We start from the raw sequence: 20810 nt of genomic DNA on the forward strand, positions 1-20810 counted from the left end.
AAGTTAATATTTTTGTATTTTGTTCCTGTCAATAAAAATTAGGTGGTCAAATTTTTTAAATGTATTTATTCCAAGTCATAGTGCCACAGTTTATTGTAAATTGAAGAATCAGTAGCAATTTGATGAGTGTTTTTAGGCACCAATTCATATTATTTAGAGTGGTGGCAAAAGAAATGGTGCCTGATTGGAAATCTGATTGTGTGACTTATATATTCCATATCTCCTTTCTTTGTCTAAGTGTAGAAGAGCAGTTTGTACTACGGACTCTGTTTTTCCATTGGAAAATTGGTAGGAGCTGGCCAAATTCCTTCAACTTTGGACCCATACCAGCTTCAGAAATGTGAGCCTTTCGTCCCATCAGTCTGGCTGCATTTGCACTCTGATTCTCTTCAGTAGTTCCTTGGTTAATCCCCAGGGCCATCCTTCGTTTCCAACAAGCTGCTTTCTCTTAATTTTCTATGACGTTAATTCCCCAGGTAGTGAGTTTAGCATTGGCCTCATCTAACTTTAAGCTCACATTACCCAAGTTCAAAACATATGTCTGTATTTAGGAGAAAATATCTTTCTTTTAAATGAAATTTAAAATCTTTTTTAAGAAAGCTCTACAGCCTAATTTGCTAACAAAAGGGTAGATATTCCTGTCCGTGATCTACAAATTCTTAAACAGCTCGTATCAAATCCCTTACTTCACAATTTTAATTAAACCATTAACCTGTTTATTTAAACAAGTCAAAAATTGATAAGATAATACCATTACTGGTCATTTCTAGCTTGTTTCTAACTTTTTCCTTTTTAAATGAACCAAATTAGAAAATACACTTCTGCTTCCCCCTGCCCCCAGGTGTAGACCATATATAATAGGTGGGGCTCATCTCCACCTGCTGTTACTTCGGAGTGGGAGGTTGGACACGGAGAGATATTTGGGGAGATTTTCCTCGTTCTTTCTCCAGGTTCACTGGGATTACCTGCTGGCAGAAAATACCAGAAAATGGGGAAGGTCGGAGCGTATACCTGTAAAGGAACATGGCCTATTTTCCTCCATTTAAATCACCGGTGGCCCATGCACAGATGCAGAAAAAAGAATTCCCTCTCTCTATTGCCTGCGCTCTCTCTGCCTGTGTAGTTTTCTTTCTGTCTTTATTTTCCCCATCATCTATACTTTGCTGAATACTTGCCATCCAGTCCACTCTTCACAAGCTTTGATATGTCTTTCTTGTTTATGAAAATGATATTTGAAGAAATTATGACTTACTAAAATTTAAAATCCAAAGGGAAAATGAATATGTAGGCGAATGTTACTTGGTAATCCAAGCAACTAATGACTCTTTGCCACAAATTCAGGTGAGGATTTTTTGATGATTGTCATATGATTTTTACACCAGAAGTTCACTGTACTGCTAACAGAAATTAGTTTAGAATTTTATGGTTTTGTTTATTTCCATTTTAAACTAAAGAACTAATTATTTCCCCAGGGCGACAATGTGCTGATAAACACCTACAGTGGAATCTTGAAAATTTCAGATTTTGGTACCTCAAAAAGACTTGCAGGAATCAATCCGTGCGCTGAAACATTCACAGGTATGAAGCATTCATGGTCACGAAACATTCATGGTTATGTTGTTTTCTTGTAGCATGACTGATGTAGTTATCAAGAAATGTCGTACATATTTGTTTCAAAAAAAGAGTCAAAACCAGAGCAGCTGAGGGAGTGGGCAAGTGAAACACTCATTTAGAAACTGTTGTTAAAGGTGAAATGCTGTTTTTTTTTAAATGTAGGTTTATACCACAGAATTGAGATGCTATCACTCGCATTTTACCTCATCAGCATCCTGCCTGTGTTCACAAAAAAGCACACTGCAGCTGCATTGTGAAATGTTACTATTTAGAGTGATTTTAATACTTTGCTGGAATACTATAGTCCTGGTGTTGACTTCAGTTCGTATCTTTAATATCTCAATGTGAGTTGGCAGTTTATACAGTTCCACCTTTTTGCTTGGGAGTCACAAATGTAATAAGGCAGGACTCTGGAGCCGTATAAATCCTCCAGTATGAGCCTTTCCAAATCTGAGGATGGCTCAAGTTGAAGACCGCAACAATGGCAGAAACTTGTTGAATAATGTGGGCTACATTTATCCTGTCAAATACAATGTTGACTGAACTATTTCTGTTGCATTATTTCATTCAATATACAGACATAACAGAAAATGCCAACCGCTTAAACTCTAAGGGCCCAAGTTTCAGGTCGCGTCTAGAACGGCGCAGCCCCGACCTGGACGCCCGTTTTTCGCGCCACAAAGTGCGCCTAAAAAAAACTTACAGATTCTCCGGCTCTCTGCTGGTCCTCTGGAATTGGGCGCGGCGCAGCACGAGCTGTTGGGGGCGGAGCCAGGTCCCTGCGCTGAAAACAGTGCCGGGACCTCTGCACATGCGCGCTACAGTGGGCACGCATGTGTAGTAGCTCCAGGCGCCCAAAACTGTGTGGGAGGGGCCCGAAGCACGCAGCCCCTAGCCCTGGCTGAATGGCCTCACTGGGGCTGCGTGCATAAGGCTGCTTCCCACGCCCAGCTCCTGCTTCCTCCCGACCCGACTCGACTCGACTTTCCCACCCCCCCCCCCGCCCCTGGACCGGACCCGAGCCCCCGGACTGGACCCGACCCGCACTCTTTCCCCCCCCACCCGACCCGACCCGCGCTTCCTCCCTTTCCCCCCCCCAACCTACCCGGACCACCCTCCTCCCCCCCCGCGACCACGACCCGCGCTCCCCCCGACCCGAAGTCTTGGCCCCGGCCGAGCCCGGCCCATTTAGCCTCCCTCCCCCTTCCCCTTCTTCTTCCTTCTCCCCTCCCCCTTTCCCCTTCTCCCCCCTTTCCCCTTCTCCTCCTTCCCCTCCCCCTTCCCCTTCTCCTCCTCCCCCCCTTCTCCTTCTCCACCTCCCCCCCTTCCCCTTCTCCTCCTCCCACCCCTTCCCCTTCTCCTCCTCCCCCCTTCCCCTTCTCCCCTCCCCCCTTCTCCCCTCCCCCCCCTTCTCCCCTCCCCCCCCTTCTCCCCTCCCCCCCTTCTCCCCTCCCCTTCTCCCCTTCCCTTTCCCCTTTCCCCTTCTCCCCCCTTTCCCCTTCTCCCCCCTTTCCCCTTCTCCCCCCTTTCCCCTTCTCCCCCCTTTCCCCTTCTCCCCCCTTTCCCCTTCTCCCCCCTTTCCCCTTCTCCCCCTTTCCCCTTCTCCCGCCTTTCCCCTTCTCCCCCCTTTCCCCTTCTCCCCCCTTTCCCCTTCTCCCCCCTTTCCCCTTCTCCCCCATTTCCCCTTCTCCCCCCTTTCCCCTTCTCCTCCTCCCCCTTCCCCTTCTCCTCCTCCCCCCTTCCCCACCCCCTTCCCCACCACCTTCCCCTTCTCCTCCTCCCCCCCCTTCCCCTTCTCCACGTCCCCCCTTCCCCTTCTCCTCCTCCCACCCCTTCTCCTCCTCCCCCCTTCCCCTTCTCCTCCTCCCCCCCTTCCCCTTCTCCTCCTCCCCCCCTTCCCCTTCTCCTCCTCCCCCCTTCCCCTTCTCCCCTCCCCCCCTTCTCCCCTCCCCCTTCCCCCTCCCCCTTCTCCCCTCCCCCTTCCCCTTCTCCCCTCCCCCCCTTTCCCCTTCTCTTCTCCCCCCTTTCCCCTTCTCCCCTCCCCCCCTTTCCCCTTCTCCCCCTTTCTCCTCCTCCCCCCCTTCCCCTTCTCCTCCTCCTCTCCCTTCCCCTTCTCCTCCACCCCCCTTCCCCTTCTCCTCCACCCCCCTTCCCCTTCTCCACCTCCCCCCTTCCCCTTCTCCACCTCCCCCCCTTCCGCTTCTCCTCCTCCTCCCCCCTTCCCCTACTCCTCCTCCCGCCCTCCCACCCCTCCACCCGCCCTCCCTCTATTCCCCTCCCCTCGCTGTCAGAAACACAGACACTGACCGATCGAGAGTGAGAGATACACAGACAGACACAGAGATAGAGACACACTGGGGGGGGGAACGCATCCCAGCACGCTGTTGGAGGGCTCCTGGTGCTGCAGTCGATAAGTAGAAAATGTTTTACTTATTGATTTTTAAAAAAAATAATTATTTCTTATTAATTTTTTTGATTGATTTATTGGTTGATTTATTGATGTTTTTATCATTTATTATTGATGATGGCTCTTTATTTGTAAAACTGAAGTGTTTAATGTTTGTAAACTTCCCTTTAAACCCCCCCCCCCCCCATTCCCTACGCCTGATTTGTAACCTACGCCTGATTTTCTAAAGTGTAGACAAGGTTTTTTCGAGCGTACAAAAATCTTCACTTACTCCATTCTAAGTTAGTTTGGAGTAAGTTTTCACTGCCGAAACTTTGAAAACAGGCGTAAGTGACCGGACACGCCCCCTTTTGAAAAAAAAATTCTGTTCCAAAGTGAAACTGTTCTAACTGACTAGAACTGGAGCAAACTAAATGCCGAGAATTTGAATTTCTAAAATACTCCGTTCTACACCAGTTGCTCCACAAAATCAGGAGCAACTGAGGCCGAAACTTGGGCCCTAAAAGCTGTGGTAGAACAAACATGTTAAGATGGGGAGAAACAGCAGGATTCCTTTCAGAGTTCCCACAGTGCTTTTAGATTTGGAGGAAGAAGAGCAGTTTTTGAGGGGACAAGAAAAGCAGAAGCAGCTACATTTCAGCCATTCTGTCTGTACCTGCCCGTACCCTAAAAGCTGCAATTATTGACCCAGGCAGTACTCCCTGGGGTATGTCAGAAGAGTCCTTTGTTTGATGCCTCTGCTTCACAAGTAAGGCTGTCATATAACAAAATCATTTCCTGGAGACAGACTTCCAGACAACAGCTGCCACAGGGACAGTTCTTCCTAGTGGTCTGAAAGTCACTAAGAACATAAGAAATAGGAGCAGGAGTAGGCCATTTGGCCCCTCGTGCCTGCTCTGCCATTCAATAAGATCATGGCTGATCTGATCTTAGCCTCAGCTCCACTTCCCTGCCCGCTCCCCATAACCCTTGACTCCCTTATCGTTCAAAAATCTATCTATCTCCACCTTAAATATATTCAATGACCCAGCCTCCACAGCTCTGTGGGGCAGAGAATTCCATAGATTTACAACCGTCTGAGAGAAGAAATTCCTCCTCATCTCAGTTTTAAATGGATGGCCCCTTATTCTGAGACTACATCCCCTAGTTTTAGTTTCCCCCATGACTGGAAATATCCTCTCTGCATCCACCTTGTCGAGCCCCCTCATTATCTTATAAGTTTCAATAAGATCACCTCTCAATGTGTATAGGCCCAACCTACTCAACCTATCCTCATAAGTCAACCCCCTCATCTCCAGAATTAACCGAGTGAACCTTCTCTGGACAGCCTCCAATGCAAGTATATCCTTCCTTAAATACGGAGACCAAAACTGTACGCAGTACTCCAGGTGTGGCCTCACCAATACTCTGTACGGTTGTAGCAGGATTTCTCTGCTTTTATACTTCAACCCCATTGCAATAAAGGCCAACATTCCATTTGCCTTCCTGATTACTTGCTGTAACTGCATACTAACCTTTTGTGTTTCATGCAGGAAGGACCCCAGGTCTCTCCTGCAATTTTTCTCCATTTAAATTATAATTTGCTTTTCTATTATTTCTGCCAAAGTGGATAACCTCACATTTTCCCACATTATACTTCTTCTGCCAAATTTTTGCCCACTCACTTGCAGATTTTTTGTGTCCTCCTCACAATTTCCCACCCATCTTTGTATCATCAGCAAACTTGGCTACATTACACTCGGTCCCTTCATCCAAGTCATTAATATAGATTGTAAATAGTTGAGGACCCAGCACCAATCCCTGCGGCACTCATCTAATCACTGTTTGCCAACCGGAAAATGACCCATTTATCCGGACTCTCTGTTTTCTGTTAGTTAGTCAATTCTCTATCCATGCTAATATATTATCCCCAACCCCGTGAGCTTTTATCTTGTACAGTAACCTCTTATGTGGCACCTTATGGAATGCCTTCTGGAAATCCAAATACACCACATCCATCGGTTCCCTCTTATCCACCATGCTCAATACATTCTCAAAGAATTCCAGCAAATTTGTCAAACATGATTTCCCTTTCATAAAACCATGCTGACTCTGCTTGACTGAATTATGCTTTTCCAAATGTCCCACTACTGTTTCCTTAATAATGGACTCCAGCATTTTCCCAAAGACAGATGTTAGGCTAACTGGTCTATAGTTTCCTGCTTTTTGTCTGCCTTCTTTTTCAAATAGGGGCGTTACATTTGCTGTTTTCCAATCCGCTGGGTTAAAATATTTTTGCTCTGATCCCGTATAGTCGAGCAATGGCAGGAGCAGAAGTCAGCAGTGCAGCAGAATTCCCACCCAAGTGTACCTAATGAGGCTGAGCTGGTCTGAGGAATTTCGACCTCTTTGTTTCTCAGAGCAATCATGGACGCTGCTGCTGTACAGCCCAGTAGGTGTCTCCAAAATCATGGTTGAAAAGAAGAAAAAAAACAGTAAAGGGGAATATTATTTGAATGGGGAGAAATTACAACGTGCTGCGGTGCAGAGGGACCTGGGGGTCCTTGTGCATGAATCCCAAAAAGTTAGTTTGCAGGTGCAGCAGGTAATCAGGAAGGCAAATGGAATGTTGGCCTTCATTGCGAGAGGGATGGAGTACAAAAGCAGGGAGATCCTGCTGCAACTGTATAGGGTATTGGTGAGGCCGCACCTGGAGTACTGCGTGCAGTTTTGGTCACCTTACTTAAGGAAGGATATACTAGCTTTGGAGGGGGTACAGAGACGATTCACTAGGCTGATTCCGGAGATGAGGGGGTTACCTTATGATGATAGATTGAGTAGACTGGGTCTTTACTTGTTGGAGTTCAGAAGGATGAGGGGTGATCTTATAGAAACATTTAAAATAATGAAAGGGCTCGACAAGATAGAGGCAGAGAGGTTGTTTCCACTGGTCGGGGAGACTAGAACTAGGGGGCACAGCCTCAAAATACGGGGAAGCCAATTTAAGACCGAGTTGAGAAGGAATTTCTTCTCCCAGAGGGTTGTGAATCTGTGGCATTCTCTGCCCAAGGAAGCAGTTGAGGCTAGCTCATTGAATGTATTCAAATCACAGCTCGATAGATTTTTAACCAATAAGGGAATTAAGGGTAAGTGGAGCTGATTCCACGACCAGATCAGCCATGATCTTGTTGAATGGCGGAGCAGGCTCGAGGGGCTAGATGGCCTACTCCTGTTCCTAATTCTTATGTTCTTATATGCTGCATGTTGTCGAACATTACAAGTGGAATTACAATGCGGCAGTAGGGTGAGGAGGCCCAAGGCACAACCAATGCCAAAGGAAGAGGAGGAAGAACTGGATGAAAAAGCCTTGTAGTCAGGACACTTACCATTCACAGGCAACTCCTTCAATTAAATGCAGACCCTGCATATCCAACCCTATCTATTATTTCAGCATAGGGTGGCCGCTCTACTATCCACTCTGATCTACTCTAAAGTAATACTCACCCATCCCACTAGCTGATGCTAATGTAATACGGCCCTTTTCAAGGAACTTCTCTAGAATAAATTAAAATAAAGTGCAATTATTTTTTCACCTAAAAATGAAAAATGCACGTGGCATGAATGTTACCATGCTTGCCCTTGTTAGCCTGTATGGTGTGTATCGTCTGCTGCTGCTCTTTGTATATGCTACCTAGAGGGAGGAGTAAATGTGGTGATGCGGCTCTGATCTTCTATTGGGGCCTTAAGCTATGGAGGTGGTTCTCTACCTTTTTGTGCAGGATCATGAGATGGACCTGCAGCTGCTCACACTACATCTGATGTTGCAGGGGTGCAGCCCTGTGATTTCTTGCCCCCACACCCCTCACCCACATTGCCATGATTTCTGTGCACAGGGAGCTCCTTTAAATAACTCGTGTATCCTACAAGTCCAGCTCTCTACACTGTTGGGATCACACCATCAGCCCCCTCAGTACTTTGTCACTTCTCTGACTCATTTCCCTGTGCACAGCTAATCTTTACAGTGGCAATTATTGCATTCAGACTGCTAAGCTCTTGTGTACTTGTGTTCTGGCATTGCTGCAACACAACAACTTATGGGCCTGGAAATCCCAGCCTCCTCGGATCTCTATGGACCCGGGAAGGCATCGCAAAAGTCGGTTTTCAGTGCACACTGTGCATGCGCTGAAAACCAGCTTTTCCAATCTGCCAAGCTGGAGCTTGCCAGGTCACACGAAATCTCGGGAGCGAGGACATTTTCAAGGGCAAGATTGCGGTATTTACCCATATCTTGCCCAGCTAATGTCCTCAAAACTCTTGCGCCTGATAAAAGCAGGTGCATAGCCGACTTTTACAGGCTTAAGAATTTTAAAACATACAAAAATATACTAATAAAATTAATAAAACACATTTTATTGTTTAAAAACCCTGCCCACTAAGATAAGTTTATTTTTAACCCTAATCACAAAACTTTTTTTTTTAAATCGGAAAAATATATTTTTTTTCTAAGGCATCTATTAACTTCAACTTCAATTAATTTTAATTATGTGAGATGTGTTTTTTTTTAATTGTGTTTCGTGTGTTTGCTTTTTTTTTCTCATTAATAGCAATGAGAACTCGTAGATACAGAGTTCTCATTGCTACAAATGAGAAAGCTGTGGAATACTTTACCTGATTGGTTGTGCAGTCACACATAACTGCACAGTCTGCATGGGAACCTGGAGGATGGGAGCATGCTTCACAGCGTGGGAAGAGAAGGCCTCCCCAACGGAATCCCATGCTCCTCCGGGACCACCAGGTACATTCGTAGAAATTTTTCAGGTTGAAGGCATCCGCCCGCGGGAAGCCTCCGACCACAATTTCTGGGCCATGGTGTCGCTTGATCTAGGAAGTCAAGACAAAATTAGATTCCTGATGAAACAGAATCATGAGGTTACATCAAACAAATTCATTTTTAATTCAAAAATGCATCTTTCTAAATTATCTTATGATCTGAATAGCGTGTGCTTCAATAATGTCAGAGTGGCGGGATGTCGGTTCACAACCACGTAAAAGTTCAGTTACTGGTTGCCATTTTACCACCTGTGCTGCTAGTGAAGCCTTGATTTTTTTTACAAGGAGGGAAGGAAAATTAAAGCAAGTCATCCCAAGTCACTCTTGCCCACCATCTGCCGGCCACTTGAAGATTGGCACGGTGTTGACTTGAAAGCTAGTTGCCTGCGTGTGCCCGCTCTGAGTCAGAGTTGTGCACAGTACCGAGGGATTGTAACACCGCAAAGGAATGAAGAATTAAAATGGGCAGAAAGATTTTAAATGCATTTGTGCTGCTTCTTCATAGAGATTTCCTTCAATCTTTCCTAAATAAACCTACTGATTATTGTTGTGTTCTCCAGTAATGGTGTGTAAGTTGAACGTGGATGAACACACGGCTGAGAAACTGGGATAACATAATTTGAAATTCGTTGATTTTTTTTCAGCAAATTGTTGGATTATTGCCATTGGTCAGAAAATGCAGCAGCCATTGTTCCATATCAAAGGGTTGTTTGATGGGATACTTCAAATGGACAAAATTGCTAGAAAATTCCAGTAATAAATTCTATGCTTCCTACGTTTAAGGCTTTTTGTTTTCTTTGTTTGTATTGCTGCCATGAATGCCATTGTGAACGTGCTGGATACAGAATGGAGAGCATGGGAATAGTTGATAACTTATTGGGCTCAATGTTCCCCAAAGCTTTTTTTTGGCGTGCTTGAAGAGCTACACCTGTTTTTTGGGGGCCCAAATACACAAAAAAAATGTTCTAAGTTTCCCCGTTAGATTTCTTCATTTTGACGCAGCCTAACCTGTCCTTTAATTTTGGGGGTGGAGCTTTGATCTGCGCCAAAAAGATCGGGTTGCCATGGTAACCAGGGACACAATGTGGGCTGAGGCTGCAAAGTGAAACATACAGCCAGGTCGCAACACATTACAGCAACTTAAAAACACATTGCAGTAACTTACTTCCAATTATTAAAGTCCCCCTGCTCCCTCCTGATGCCGGTGCGGATCCCCGCCCCTATCCCAGGCCGAAGGGCTTGCCAGTCTGCTTCCCGAGCCCCGAATGGCTTGCCGGTCCCACTACCCCACCCCTAGCCCTGGCCAATTGGCTTGCCGATCCACTCCCTGCCCGACCATAGCCCCGAGTGACTTGCCTGTCCCGGTCCCACCCCTAGCCCTGACCGAAGGGCTTGCCAGTCCACTCCCCTGGCCCCGAGTGGCCTCCCGGCCCGCTCCCCCGCCTGACCCTGGCCCCGAGTGGCCTCCCTCCCGTCCCTGCATCTAACTATACTGAAAGGCTTTCCCCCCCCTCACTCCCCCTCTCTCTTACCTCTCCTGCTGCTGTCCGGGCATCTGCTGCACACACATTTCCTAACCTGCGCCGATTTCTTTAATTCTCCATGTTTTTCTGCAGAGGCCACATGCGCTGGCCTAAGAAGAACTGGGGTAACTCTCAGCTGGCCAAATTTGCCTAACTGGCCAGAATTGGCACGGGTGGCACGTTACACCCCCTTTGGCTAAAAAAAAGTTGTAACTAACTGAGTTACCCAGGTGCAAATTAATCGGGGAAACTGTTTTTTTTTAAACTTAGGCCAAAAAAAAACGGCCTGCTCCAAAAAAACGGCGCAAGTCACTGGGGAAAATTGAGCCCATAGTTTGTGAAGTGGAATAAACTGCCTATATGTTGTATAGTGAGTGGGTGACGGCTTTATCTTTTTTTAAATTGTTGCAAGTATAAAGAATGCTTTTCATTAAGTAATGTTAATTGCCCTATTCTCATATAGAGGTGATGGACAGCAGTCTGAAAATCAGCAAAATTGGGATTAATTTGTACAGCTGCCTCAACACAAAATGTGTTTTCCACCGGTGATTCATGCAACAACAAAAACGCTTTGAGTTTTGTTTCCTAAAACTAAGAAATGTAAATGTTAACTTTTTATTTCAGGGCTTTGCACAAAAAGAAAAGCTGCTTGTGCCCATTCAGGGGAGGATTTCCTCTGTGCACTGTGTGTAACAACATTATAAATCTGTTCTTTATAAACCAGTTTATGATATAAATCACAGAGGAAATCTTCAGCCTTGGCCAGTACAACAGGCCATGATTAGACTGCCACGAGAATCTCTAGATTTGTAGGGCTAACAGGAACATTTAGTTCCTTATATTTGTCGTTAGCATGATTTTCTTTTCATTTGTCCCCTCAATGTTATTGAGGTATCACATCCAAAAATAAGAAGTGTGGCCACATTTCTGCCAGGATATTTGCTGAGCATTTTGGGAGGACATTTTCTTGGGCAGTGATTCAAATGTGTTAATTTAGTCATGGTGATTTTTACAGTAAGGGATTTGTGTAGTCAGGGATCATAATTTTCGTACTGAAACTGTGGGAAGTACTGTATGCAATACAATTCAATATTTCATGAGGTTGAACAGATGGTTCTCTCATTGGAGTGTTATGCACTGCGTTCTAAAAACATTTGTCAGTGCTTTATAACCAGGGCACAGCTTGACAGTTTGCAACATGAATCTATTTATCTAATATTTTAAAAGCAAATTGGCCTCATGTTTGTGTTGTTAAATTTCATGGGGTTTTATTGATTATGACCCACTGTTACCTTAACTTTACGGTTACGGTTTTAAACATATGAGCACCGCCCCAAACTCCCGCCACACTAACCAGCATTTCAGCTGCTGAATACCGCACCAAGTTATGGGGCAGTGGCTAAAGTAGTGGACTGCTTCGTGGGGGTGGAAGTGCTGCTTCGTGGAAAGGGAATGCAAGAGTAAGGATCCTGCTACATATGCCAGAATGCTGCATCAGTGGGGATGGAGTGGGTGGAGCTCCCAAAATGCGGGGGACTGGGCGGGAGGTGCGGAGGTTCAATCAGGGGCAAAAGGTCAGGTGTAACTGCAGTTTAATGGGTGATGGCAACTGATTGAGCTCCTCGGGTGCGTGGCTGGAGTTCCTGAAGGCTCCCACAGGTCCATGTGATGAAAGTCCGTTCAGGCATGCGGTCAAGGTGGAAGGTTGGGAGGACTGCAAGGGACCAAATAATTGGTGTAAAATGTTACATTTAATTAAACTCTGTCATTCCTTTACTTACCTATGCCAACATGGCTGATGTTTCAAAAACTACTCCACAGTGACATTTAGTGGCCAGAGCCTGCAACTGCATGCATACACAGTCAATTTCATAGAAACATTTGAGCATTATCACCACTGAGAAATTTAGCATGCAGGTAAGGGTTTCCAACGAGCCAGCTGCTCCCTAGCCTTTTTAAAGACCAGGATTTGCAGCAAGGCCCCGAGGGGGGAAGGTGTTTGGAAAGATGGCTGATGTAAGGTGCAAGGAGAGCCAACAGATTCACTGATATGGAGCTGGAGACACTGATGAACGGTGTGGAGGACAGAAGAAGAATACTGTTTCCTGACGTGGGGAGGCCTGGCAGACCACCAGTACATAAAGCATGGAGGGAGATTGCAGGGAAGGTGTCAGGCACCTCCATATATGTGAGGACACACCCTCCCAGGAGAGTGCTGGCCAGTCTGCACCCGGCCCTTCCAGGGTGGCAATGGGTCGAGACCTCCTAGCTCTGGGCGATGGGAATCCTCCTCCTCCTGCGCCTCCTCCTCCTCCTCAGGTGGTACTGCTGGCTCGACCTCCAGCGGCTGTCCCCTAATGATGGCCAAGTTGTGCAGCATGCAGCAGACCATGACAATTATGGAGACCCATTGAGGAGAGTACTTCAAGGTGCCACCAGAGTGGTCCAGGCACCGGAACCTCTGCTTAAGGATGCCTATGCACTGTTCGATGTGCTACCAGGTGCATCACTGCATGTCCTGGGGTACTGCAGTGGAGTGAGCAGCCAAGTGAACAGGGGATATCCCTTGTCCCCAAGCAGCCAACCGCAATCCTGATTCGGGCAGGTGAAGATGGCGGGCACACTGGTCTGGCACAGAATGAACGAATCATGGCTGCTGCCTCCCTTGCCCACTGCCTGTCAGCACAGTGCTGACGGCGACACCTTCTGCATGCCACCCTGCTTCTGAGCAGGTGTGCCAGGTGTCGCCTTCCTAACACTCCTTTCATCCTCAGCCAAGAAGGTCTCTGCAGCCCACAGGAGTCCACTAAAGAGTCAGACCTGAAAGTTGTACAAAAATGTGTGCAAACCTCTGAACAGCACTCAGCAGGTTGAATGGAGCCAAAACAATTGATAAAACTAATAAAAGATAAATACAGTGGATACTGTAACGTAAATAAAAACACTAATAATTAATAAAGCTATTTCCCTACCAAAGGACCCCGATCGCGGTAACACTCCAGCAGTGTCCCATTCGAGCACCGACTCAAATACCTCATGGGGGCACTGCTGGGAAAACATAAGAACATAAGAATTAGGAACAGGAGTAGGCATCTAACCCCTTGAGCCTGCTCCGCCATTCAACATGATCAAGGCTTATCCTTGCCACTTTTAAACGGCCCACCCGCTGCAGAGCTCACCGCTGGAATGTCTCCTTTACAGTGGCTTCACCGTGCCGTTTCCAGCAGAAGTGCACACCGCTCAAATAACCCAACCCCCCCCCCGAGCTGAATATGGCTCGGGGAGGGAAAATTATCCGACTGTAGCAGCCGATCGATTTTCTTGGTCGCCCGCCCCAAACTCTGCAGTAGCTGTCCCTTCGGGGACGGTGAATTTTGGCTCCTCGGTATACTTATTGCAAGGATAGTGTTTGGACTGTCACTTAATGTTATTTTCAATCTGTCATGTAATATTGCATTTATAAGCATGACTTGGAATCTTGAGACCCCACACCATTTTTAGTGTGTGTGTATATATATATATATATATATATATATAGATGTGACTGTGTGAGAGAGAGAGAGATAGGGAGCGAAAGAGAAAGAAAGGGGGTAATAAACAGAAGCTGCCGGATTGTTGAAGTGTCACAAATGCCCTTCAGGGAATGCTGCACACGTGACTTTAGCCCACACTACACGGTTGACTTGATGCACTCAAAAGTGGCTCGCAAGTAGATAGAAGTACATTCAATAAGAAGTATTACCATCTAGGGACAACCATGGATGGGCAAAAAGGCAACAGTGCCAGTTTTGCCCACATCCCAATAACAATTTTTTTTTTAATTCCAAGCAAACTGGCGTGTCTGCACAAGTATGAATTAATTTTTGCTTCGTTGTTTAGGAACACTTCAGTACATGGCACCTGAAATAATAGACAAGGGACCAAGAGGTTATGGGAAGCCTGCTGACATCTGGTCATTAGGATGCACAATTATTGAAATGGCCACGGGGAAACCTCCATTTTATGAACTGGGAGAACCTCAGGCTGCTATGTTTAAGGTAAGACATTGTATGAAGAAGAGAGTGTGGGCTATTGTGCAAACTATTCGGGCTGTGCAAACTAGAAACGTTTACACAAAATAAATAAAAAAGGCTGGATACACAGAGCAGGTCATTCATCATCGGCTTTGAGAACAGCAAAGTTAAACACTGCAGGCTCCGGCCCTCTTGCAGAACTGAATGATAAACAAGCATTTTAATAAAATCAGAACAAAGAGTAGAAAATAATAAAAGGCTATAATTGTCTACAACTGGGAAAAGAAACCTTTCTGTCCTGTTCTTGGTATTTTTATTATTCTACATTTGTTCAACGTCCATATACAAATAAGAATCACCATCAACCCATGCCAGAAAATCACATGCAACACTGTCCCTTTTAATAAAACAAATCATGCTCTGAGTAGGCAGGTGATCTTCCCCCTATTTCTCCTTTCCCATCCCCCCCCCCCTCCTCCCCCTCCCCCTCCTATACCGTTTCCCAGCTTTGCTCTGAGGCAAGCTTTTAATTCTGTGGAGGGGGGAGAGGGATCTAATGAACCAGATTGCTGCTCCTCTGGGCCTTGCGGAGAAAATCTTTTAAAAAAGTTAAAGACTTGGCTCCTGGGGCCTCTTCTAGCCCCGACTCTTCCCGCTAACTTTACCTGCTGGGAAAGCTACAATGACGTTCTCCCCCACCCCCATCCCTCAGTCACCAGAGCCCGATCTGCATGTTTAAAGAAGGACTCACTGGTTTTCAGCAGGTGTACTTCCTGCCTGCTCAGCAGATTAAAATTGAAAATTCAAGACTGCGCAATAGGAGTGGGGCGTCAGCGGCTAGGATGTTAACTACAGGGTTAAAATTATTCCGTGAGAGAGAACCACAGACACATGTAGGGACAGAGAGATAATCCCAGATACAAGAACAGGGTGAGAATCTCGGGGGCAGGTAGAGAACCCGAGATGCGGGGGCAGGGAGAGGAGCCCAGATGCGGGGGCAGGGAGAGATGCACAGATAGGGCAAGGATATAGAGATGTGAATAGAGAGAAAACTACTGATGCAGAGGGGTAGACAAAGAACCACAGACACGTGGGTAAACTGAGTTGAGTCATTTGTTGTGAAGGATGGTGCATGGATGAGTTGTGCATGAAATTAAGCTTATTAATTATATAAAAATAAAATTAATTTTGCTTCAAACTTTCTGGATCATGTTGCAACAAAATTAGGTTGGCCCCCTACCTGCCATGATTAAAATATCCTATCATTCTGCTTTTCATTTGCTGACCTGAAGTGTACGCTGACACAATGTTTGCCAACTGCCTGCACTTGTTAACACGTGTGAAATTGTATCTGCCACTGTCGCTGTCAACAGTAACGCTTGGTGTAATGTTTAAATATAAGAATCCACTTCCTTAAATTCTAGCACCTTTTACTGTACTGTTTCTTTTGTACTCATCGAATGTTTTTCTCTAAACTAAACTAGAATCCGTGTGGGTAGGCACGCAGATTCTTATTAAAAATTCAAATAAATAAAAAGCATTTTCTAAATTCGCATTCAGTTGAATACTGGACCTTTCCTCATCCGACTGGCCTATCTTCATGTGTGAGCTTTGACATTGAGTGTCAGCATTATTCAACTGGTGGGGAGGAGCTTAATTGTTTGTTCACCCTTTCCAGTGGCGGTCACTGTTCCGGTGGCAGTCATTATACAATGACAAAGAATACGACTCCTGGCTTTTATTCTTCCTTATCCATATCCCCCCCCCCAAAGACTACAACCCCAGCTGAGATCGGCTAGCTCGGCACAGACCAACTATCACACCGAGAACATTCCTACTCTGCCTGCATTAGAATCAATACAATATGGTAATTATTGCAACCCACCGAACCAAAGGGAACTTGACTTTTCTTTTAAAATTGCAGTTTAATTCTTTTTCTGCAGATCCTCATGTTAACACTCTGAGGTGCTAATGGTGACCGTTGAAATAAGCAAGAAATTTGATCGGTTTCCGTGGTTACTGTTTGTTTATTTACAGCAGTATTATCTAATAGAAATCACTGACTCGCCACAAGCGTGGCTTCAGCGACCCTGTTTTGTCACATGCAGTTTCTACATTTTTGTCCAGCAGTTGGGGGCGGTATTTTGACTACTTCAGGGGGATTGCTGAGAATGTTGACTCACAAAGACACTCCAGACTTGCCATTCCTCCCATTCCTCTCCATCCAGACTGCAGCTGGATGTTGCTTTCCCTTTATCATGATGTTCCCAGAACTATTCTTTATTGGTTGGGCTTGCTTTCATCTGCTGGCCTGCAGCAGTTACTCCTATTGGTCTAGCTGACAATGACAGCTTCCCTCTCTATAGAATGTTGCTTGTGTTTCCATGGTGCTGAAGTCCAGCATTTTCACCCATGGTACATGTAGTGGAGTATTTAAAATAAACACTCAACATAAGGTCTGGGTTCGAAGATTCAGGTAGTCTTTATTTGCACTGGTGGGGAGATCACCTGCCCTCTGTCTGTAGCCAGGCTTCGCCGATGATACAAAGTTCCAAGCAATCTTTTATACACTTAATGATGCATGTCAGCCTCGTGCACGACCCCCCCTATGCCGTTTAATTGGCCCGAAGCCAGCGTGTACAATTGCTGATTGACTAATTCCCTTCTGCGTCACACAATCATTCGCCTATGTCTCATACCAGATGCTTCTACATCTTTGATGCACTCGTATGCTATGCTTACTCACTTTGCCATATTTGTAGGTTGGAATGTTTAAAATTCATCCAGATATTCCAGAATCCATGTCGCCAGAGGCCAAAGACTTCATACTTCGTTGCTTTGAACCAGAACCTGATGAGCGCGCTACTGCTCCAGAATTGTTATCGGATGAGTTTCTGAAGGTTACCAGCAGAAAGAAGAGGTCACAACTAAAACAACAAGGTAACCAAATCTGAAATGCTGGGTTCACATTGTTGTGACATTCTAACGGTTCAAACTGTGGAGTCTTTGTGATTTATTTTTTTAAACCATTCTTTCTGTATCTTGATAGTGAGGACATTTTTTTGTACGGTGATAAGAAGTGGGTGCAATACAACGCACCTGAAAAATAAAAAATTGGTTCAAACGTACCAGATGATTCAACCGAATTAGTAATTTTTAATAAATAACTTATTTATTTTTGCTTTAGCAAGATGTCACCAGTAACTGTTCTTGTATGCAACCTTTTTTAACCATTTTATAAAATGGAACAGAGAGGATTTAAAAAAAAACATACTTATGCAGACTTAACTTATGTGCCCAAGCTAAATAACACTGATTGAAACTTAAGTGTAGTACAGGGGGAGTGCTGCACTGTCAGAGCTGCTGTCTTTCAGATAGTATGCTAAACCGAGGCCCCATCTGACCTCTCGGGTGGATGTAAAAAATCCCAGTGTGCTATCTGAAGAAGGGCGGTGGGAGTTCTCCCATATTCTGGCTAATGTTTCTCTTTCGACGAGCAATACCAACCAAAAAAATAGATTAACTGGTCATTTATCTCATTGCTGTTTGCTGTATTTGCATACAAAACAGCAATGACTACATTGCAAAAGTAATTCATTGGCTGTAAATCGCTTTTGGATGTCCTGAGGTGGTGAAAAATGCAATATAAATGCAAGTTTATTATTTTTTTCCAGCTACTTTTTCATCCATTAAACAAATCAACTTGAATACTGGCAAGTTAAACATTCTTTCTGCTACTTTTTCATCCATTAAACAATCAGAAAGAATGTTTAGCTTGCCAGTATTCAAGTTGATTTGTTTTTAGTACTTCCTCAATCTTAATGGAATGAGTTTGGAAGGAACCCTTAATTAATTTGGTTGTGTCCAGAGCATAATCGCTCCTTGAGATCCAAGAGTTTTGGATACTGTCGCTTGGTGCAAATTGGGGAAAAAATGTTCTGTTCTTGAATATGATCATCTTACTGAACATAACCGAGCACAGTGCCATTTGTCATTTTATTTGTGTCTTGTTTTTAAAGAGACACCATCCTGTAAAATGGCAAGCATGTCCAAGCAAATTTGTAAAGAAGTAAGCAATGATGTTTTACTGATTGGTGGTGAAAAATCTTTTAATGTATTGCACAGTCTTTCCCTGATGGACGACATAATTGCTATGATGCAGGGTTTTTTTCCTGAATAGTTTTCGCAGGTTGTTCTAGAAAGCCAGTCAAGGATGTAGTATGTTTTAGGAGCAGGAAAATGCATTTGGAGCAAGAAGCCCAGTCCTGGATGGATGATCCAGCCCCAGCTTGCCACTTTTTCTTCATATCCCTTAATTGCCTCTTTCTAAAGAAAATGATTTTGATGTCTCTTGAATGCATTGCTTTGATAACTTTCCTTGGGCTAGATTTTCGGCTGATTTGCACCCTATTTAGCGCCTCGACAAGGAGCAAAAATGATTTTTTGGGGCGTGAAATGGGGCGCACAAGATGTTGCGCCCGGGCGGAACTTCCGGCAATGGTTTTGTGGCGACGCTAAAACTTATCGCCCCGCCGCTGTTTTGACCGTTGGGATGACGTAAATCATCGTGCATCGCTGCGCTAGCGCCCTAGGCAGAACTTTCGAGCATTTTGCCCAATTTAGCGTTCGCCCGAGAACCTGGCCAGAAAAACCAGACGGAACCAGGGCCCAACAGGCGCTAACATCATAGGCAGTTCCTCATACCGAGGATGGCTTGCTTCCACGCCAAAGAGGGATGAATTTGTAAATGTGGATTCTTTTCTCTCAATCTGGTTCAGTAAAATTACTGAGTCGAATACCTCTTGTGCTTTGAACAAAGCAGTCTTTATTTTACTGGCCGGAAAGACGTATCAGACAGGGGATATACATTCTTGATCGAGCGTACACACTCCCTACGGATAAGTGAAGTTACATCGTAAAGCGACAACAGTTATACATTTTCGGCAAAAGATAACAAGATAGGGCTAGAGTGACATCCGAGTTCAACCTATCTCTTTTGGTCCCTCTTTCCCTTTGTCCACTCATAAGCAGACCTAAGTATGGTCTGATTTTAAACAAAGACCTTCTGTTAATGTTTCAGGTTAATAACATGATTTAATAAGACCTTGAGGTTTTTCTGCAAGCTGTGGGTTTTGTTTCAATATGTGTTAGTGTTGTAACATTTCGCAGTCTCGAGTCCGAGATGTCATGGCTATTCCTCCATGAATTCTTTGTTAGTTTATACTGTCCCTATACAATTCCCACGTTCTCAACTTCAATGTCTCTATACATTTTAAACATTCACAAATTCACAGGTGTTTCAATGAGGGACCTAATATTCCAGGTCCCGAGCTACATGTTGAAGGGTGGAAGAAGCCTGTGCATGGATTTTTTTAATGTTGGTGGCCGTTGCACATCAGTCACCACACGGGCTTGACAGAGGTCTTGGACCAGTGGCAAGGATTGACCAAGACGACTGGAGACCAGCTCTGCTGCACAGACCTAGTGCGCACACATATCGCAGTGTGGGCTGGCCTGTGCTTGCCCCGAGGCCCTCGCCTCTTCTGAGCCCCGAACTCGCACCCCTCCTGGGCCCCGATCACATCGCTTCATGATCTCTCGCCGCTCCTTTGCCCTGACCTCACCGCTCCTGATGTACCTGCCCGCGCTCCAGTCAATGTTGAAAGCCGAGGAGAAAGTTGCAGTTGTGAGTGATTTAAAAGGATTGGGAAAAGAATGCTGCGTTACTGCAAACCTTTGATTGTGAAATTTATGTGAGTTTCTAGTTTGTTTTATAAAGGACATTTTAAAAGATGGGGGCCATGCTAGGTTGGGAGCCAGTAATCCTAACTGCTATTGCCATACGGCTTCAAGCTGAAAGAAGGCACCAAATCCACTTAAATATCGAAGGCAGTGGTCTAGAACCACCCCAAAGATGCAGCTCCTGCCATCTTCTTTCTACAGCCCCCACTAGAGCTTCATTAGCCTCGTGGTTGAATCGCCTGGCATGCTGTCTCGAATCGTCGTCCTCCATCATCAAAATCCAAATGTAAAATGGCTGATTCAGCCCCGGGTGTACTGCGCATGCGCCCTGCATTCGTATTTGCAGACCAAAAGTGCGGGAAGAAAAAAAAAATTGCACATGCGCAGAACGGCCAATTTTTTTCAGCACCGGAACTTTCGGCTCCGCGCACAAAGTGTGTGGTGCAATGCTGGAGTAACGCTGACGCTTCTCGTGAACTTTCATTTGGCGAAAGTTCCTCACTCTGGCGCTAACGTTAACCGGCGCTAAAGTTTTGGCTCCGCCACGAATTGCACCTGGAAACGGGCGAAAACGCAAAAAGCCAAAAATCCAGCCCCACATGTTTGTTATCCTTTGCATGAAATGGTTTAACCTGAATTTAGGTCCACTTTCCATACTGAGCCACCTATTTTTTTGAACCTTTTGTCAATGTATTTGGATCA

At 45.2% G+C, this 20810-nt stretch overlaps 1 protein-coding gene across 4 annotated transcripts in view; it reads left to right on the top strand.

Annotated features, from left to right (window-relative positions):
• The window catches only part of map3k5 (mitogen-activated protein kinase kinase kinase 5), a 301679-nt gene that overhangs the window by 208625 nt on the left and 72244 nt on the right, over nt 1–20810 (top strand). For all 4 annotated transcript variants that reach the window (XM_070885461.1, XM_070885460.1, XM_070885463.1 and 1 more), the window contains exons 18-20: nt 1473–1578; nt 14233–14390; nt 17129–17306. In XM_070885461.1, the coding sequence (XP_070741562.1) occupies nt 1473–1578; nt 14233–14390; nt 17129–17306 (442 nt within the window). The remainder of the gene's footprint in view (nt 1–1472; nt 1579–14232; nt 14391–17128; nt 17307–20810) is intronic.

The sequence above is a fragment of the Pristiophorus japonicus genome, chromosome 7, assembly GCF_044704955.1.
Source record: "Pristiophorus japonicus isolate sPriJap1 chromosome 7, sPriJap1.hap1, whole genome shotgun sequence".
Taxonomy (NCBI): Eukaryota; Metazoa; Chordata; class Chondrichthyes; family Pristiophoridae; genus Pristiophorus; species Pristiophorus japonicus.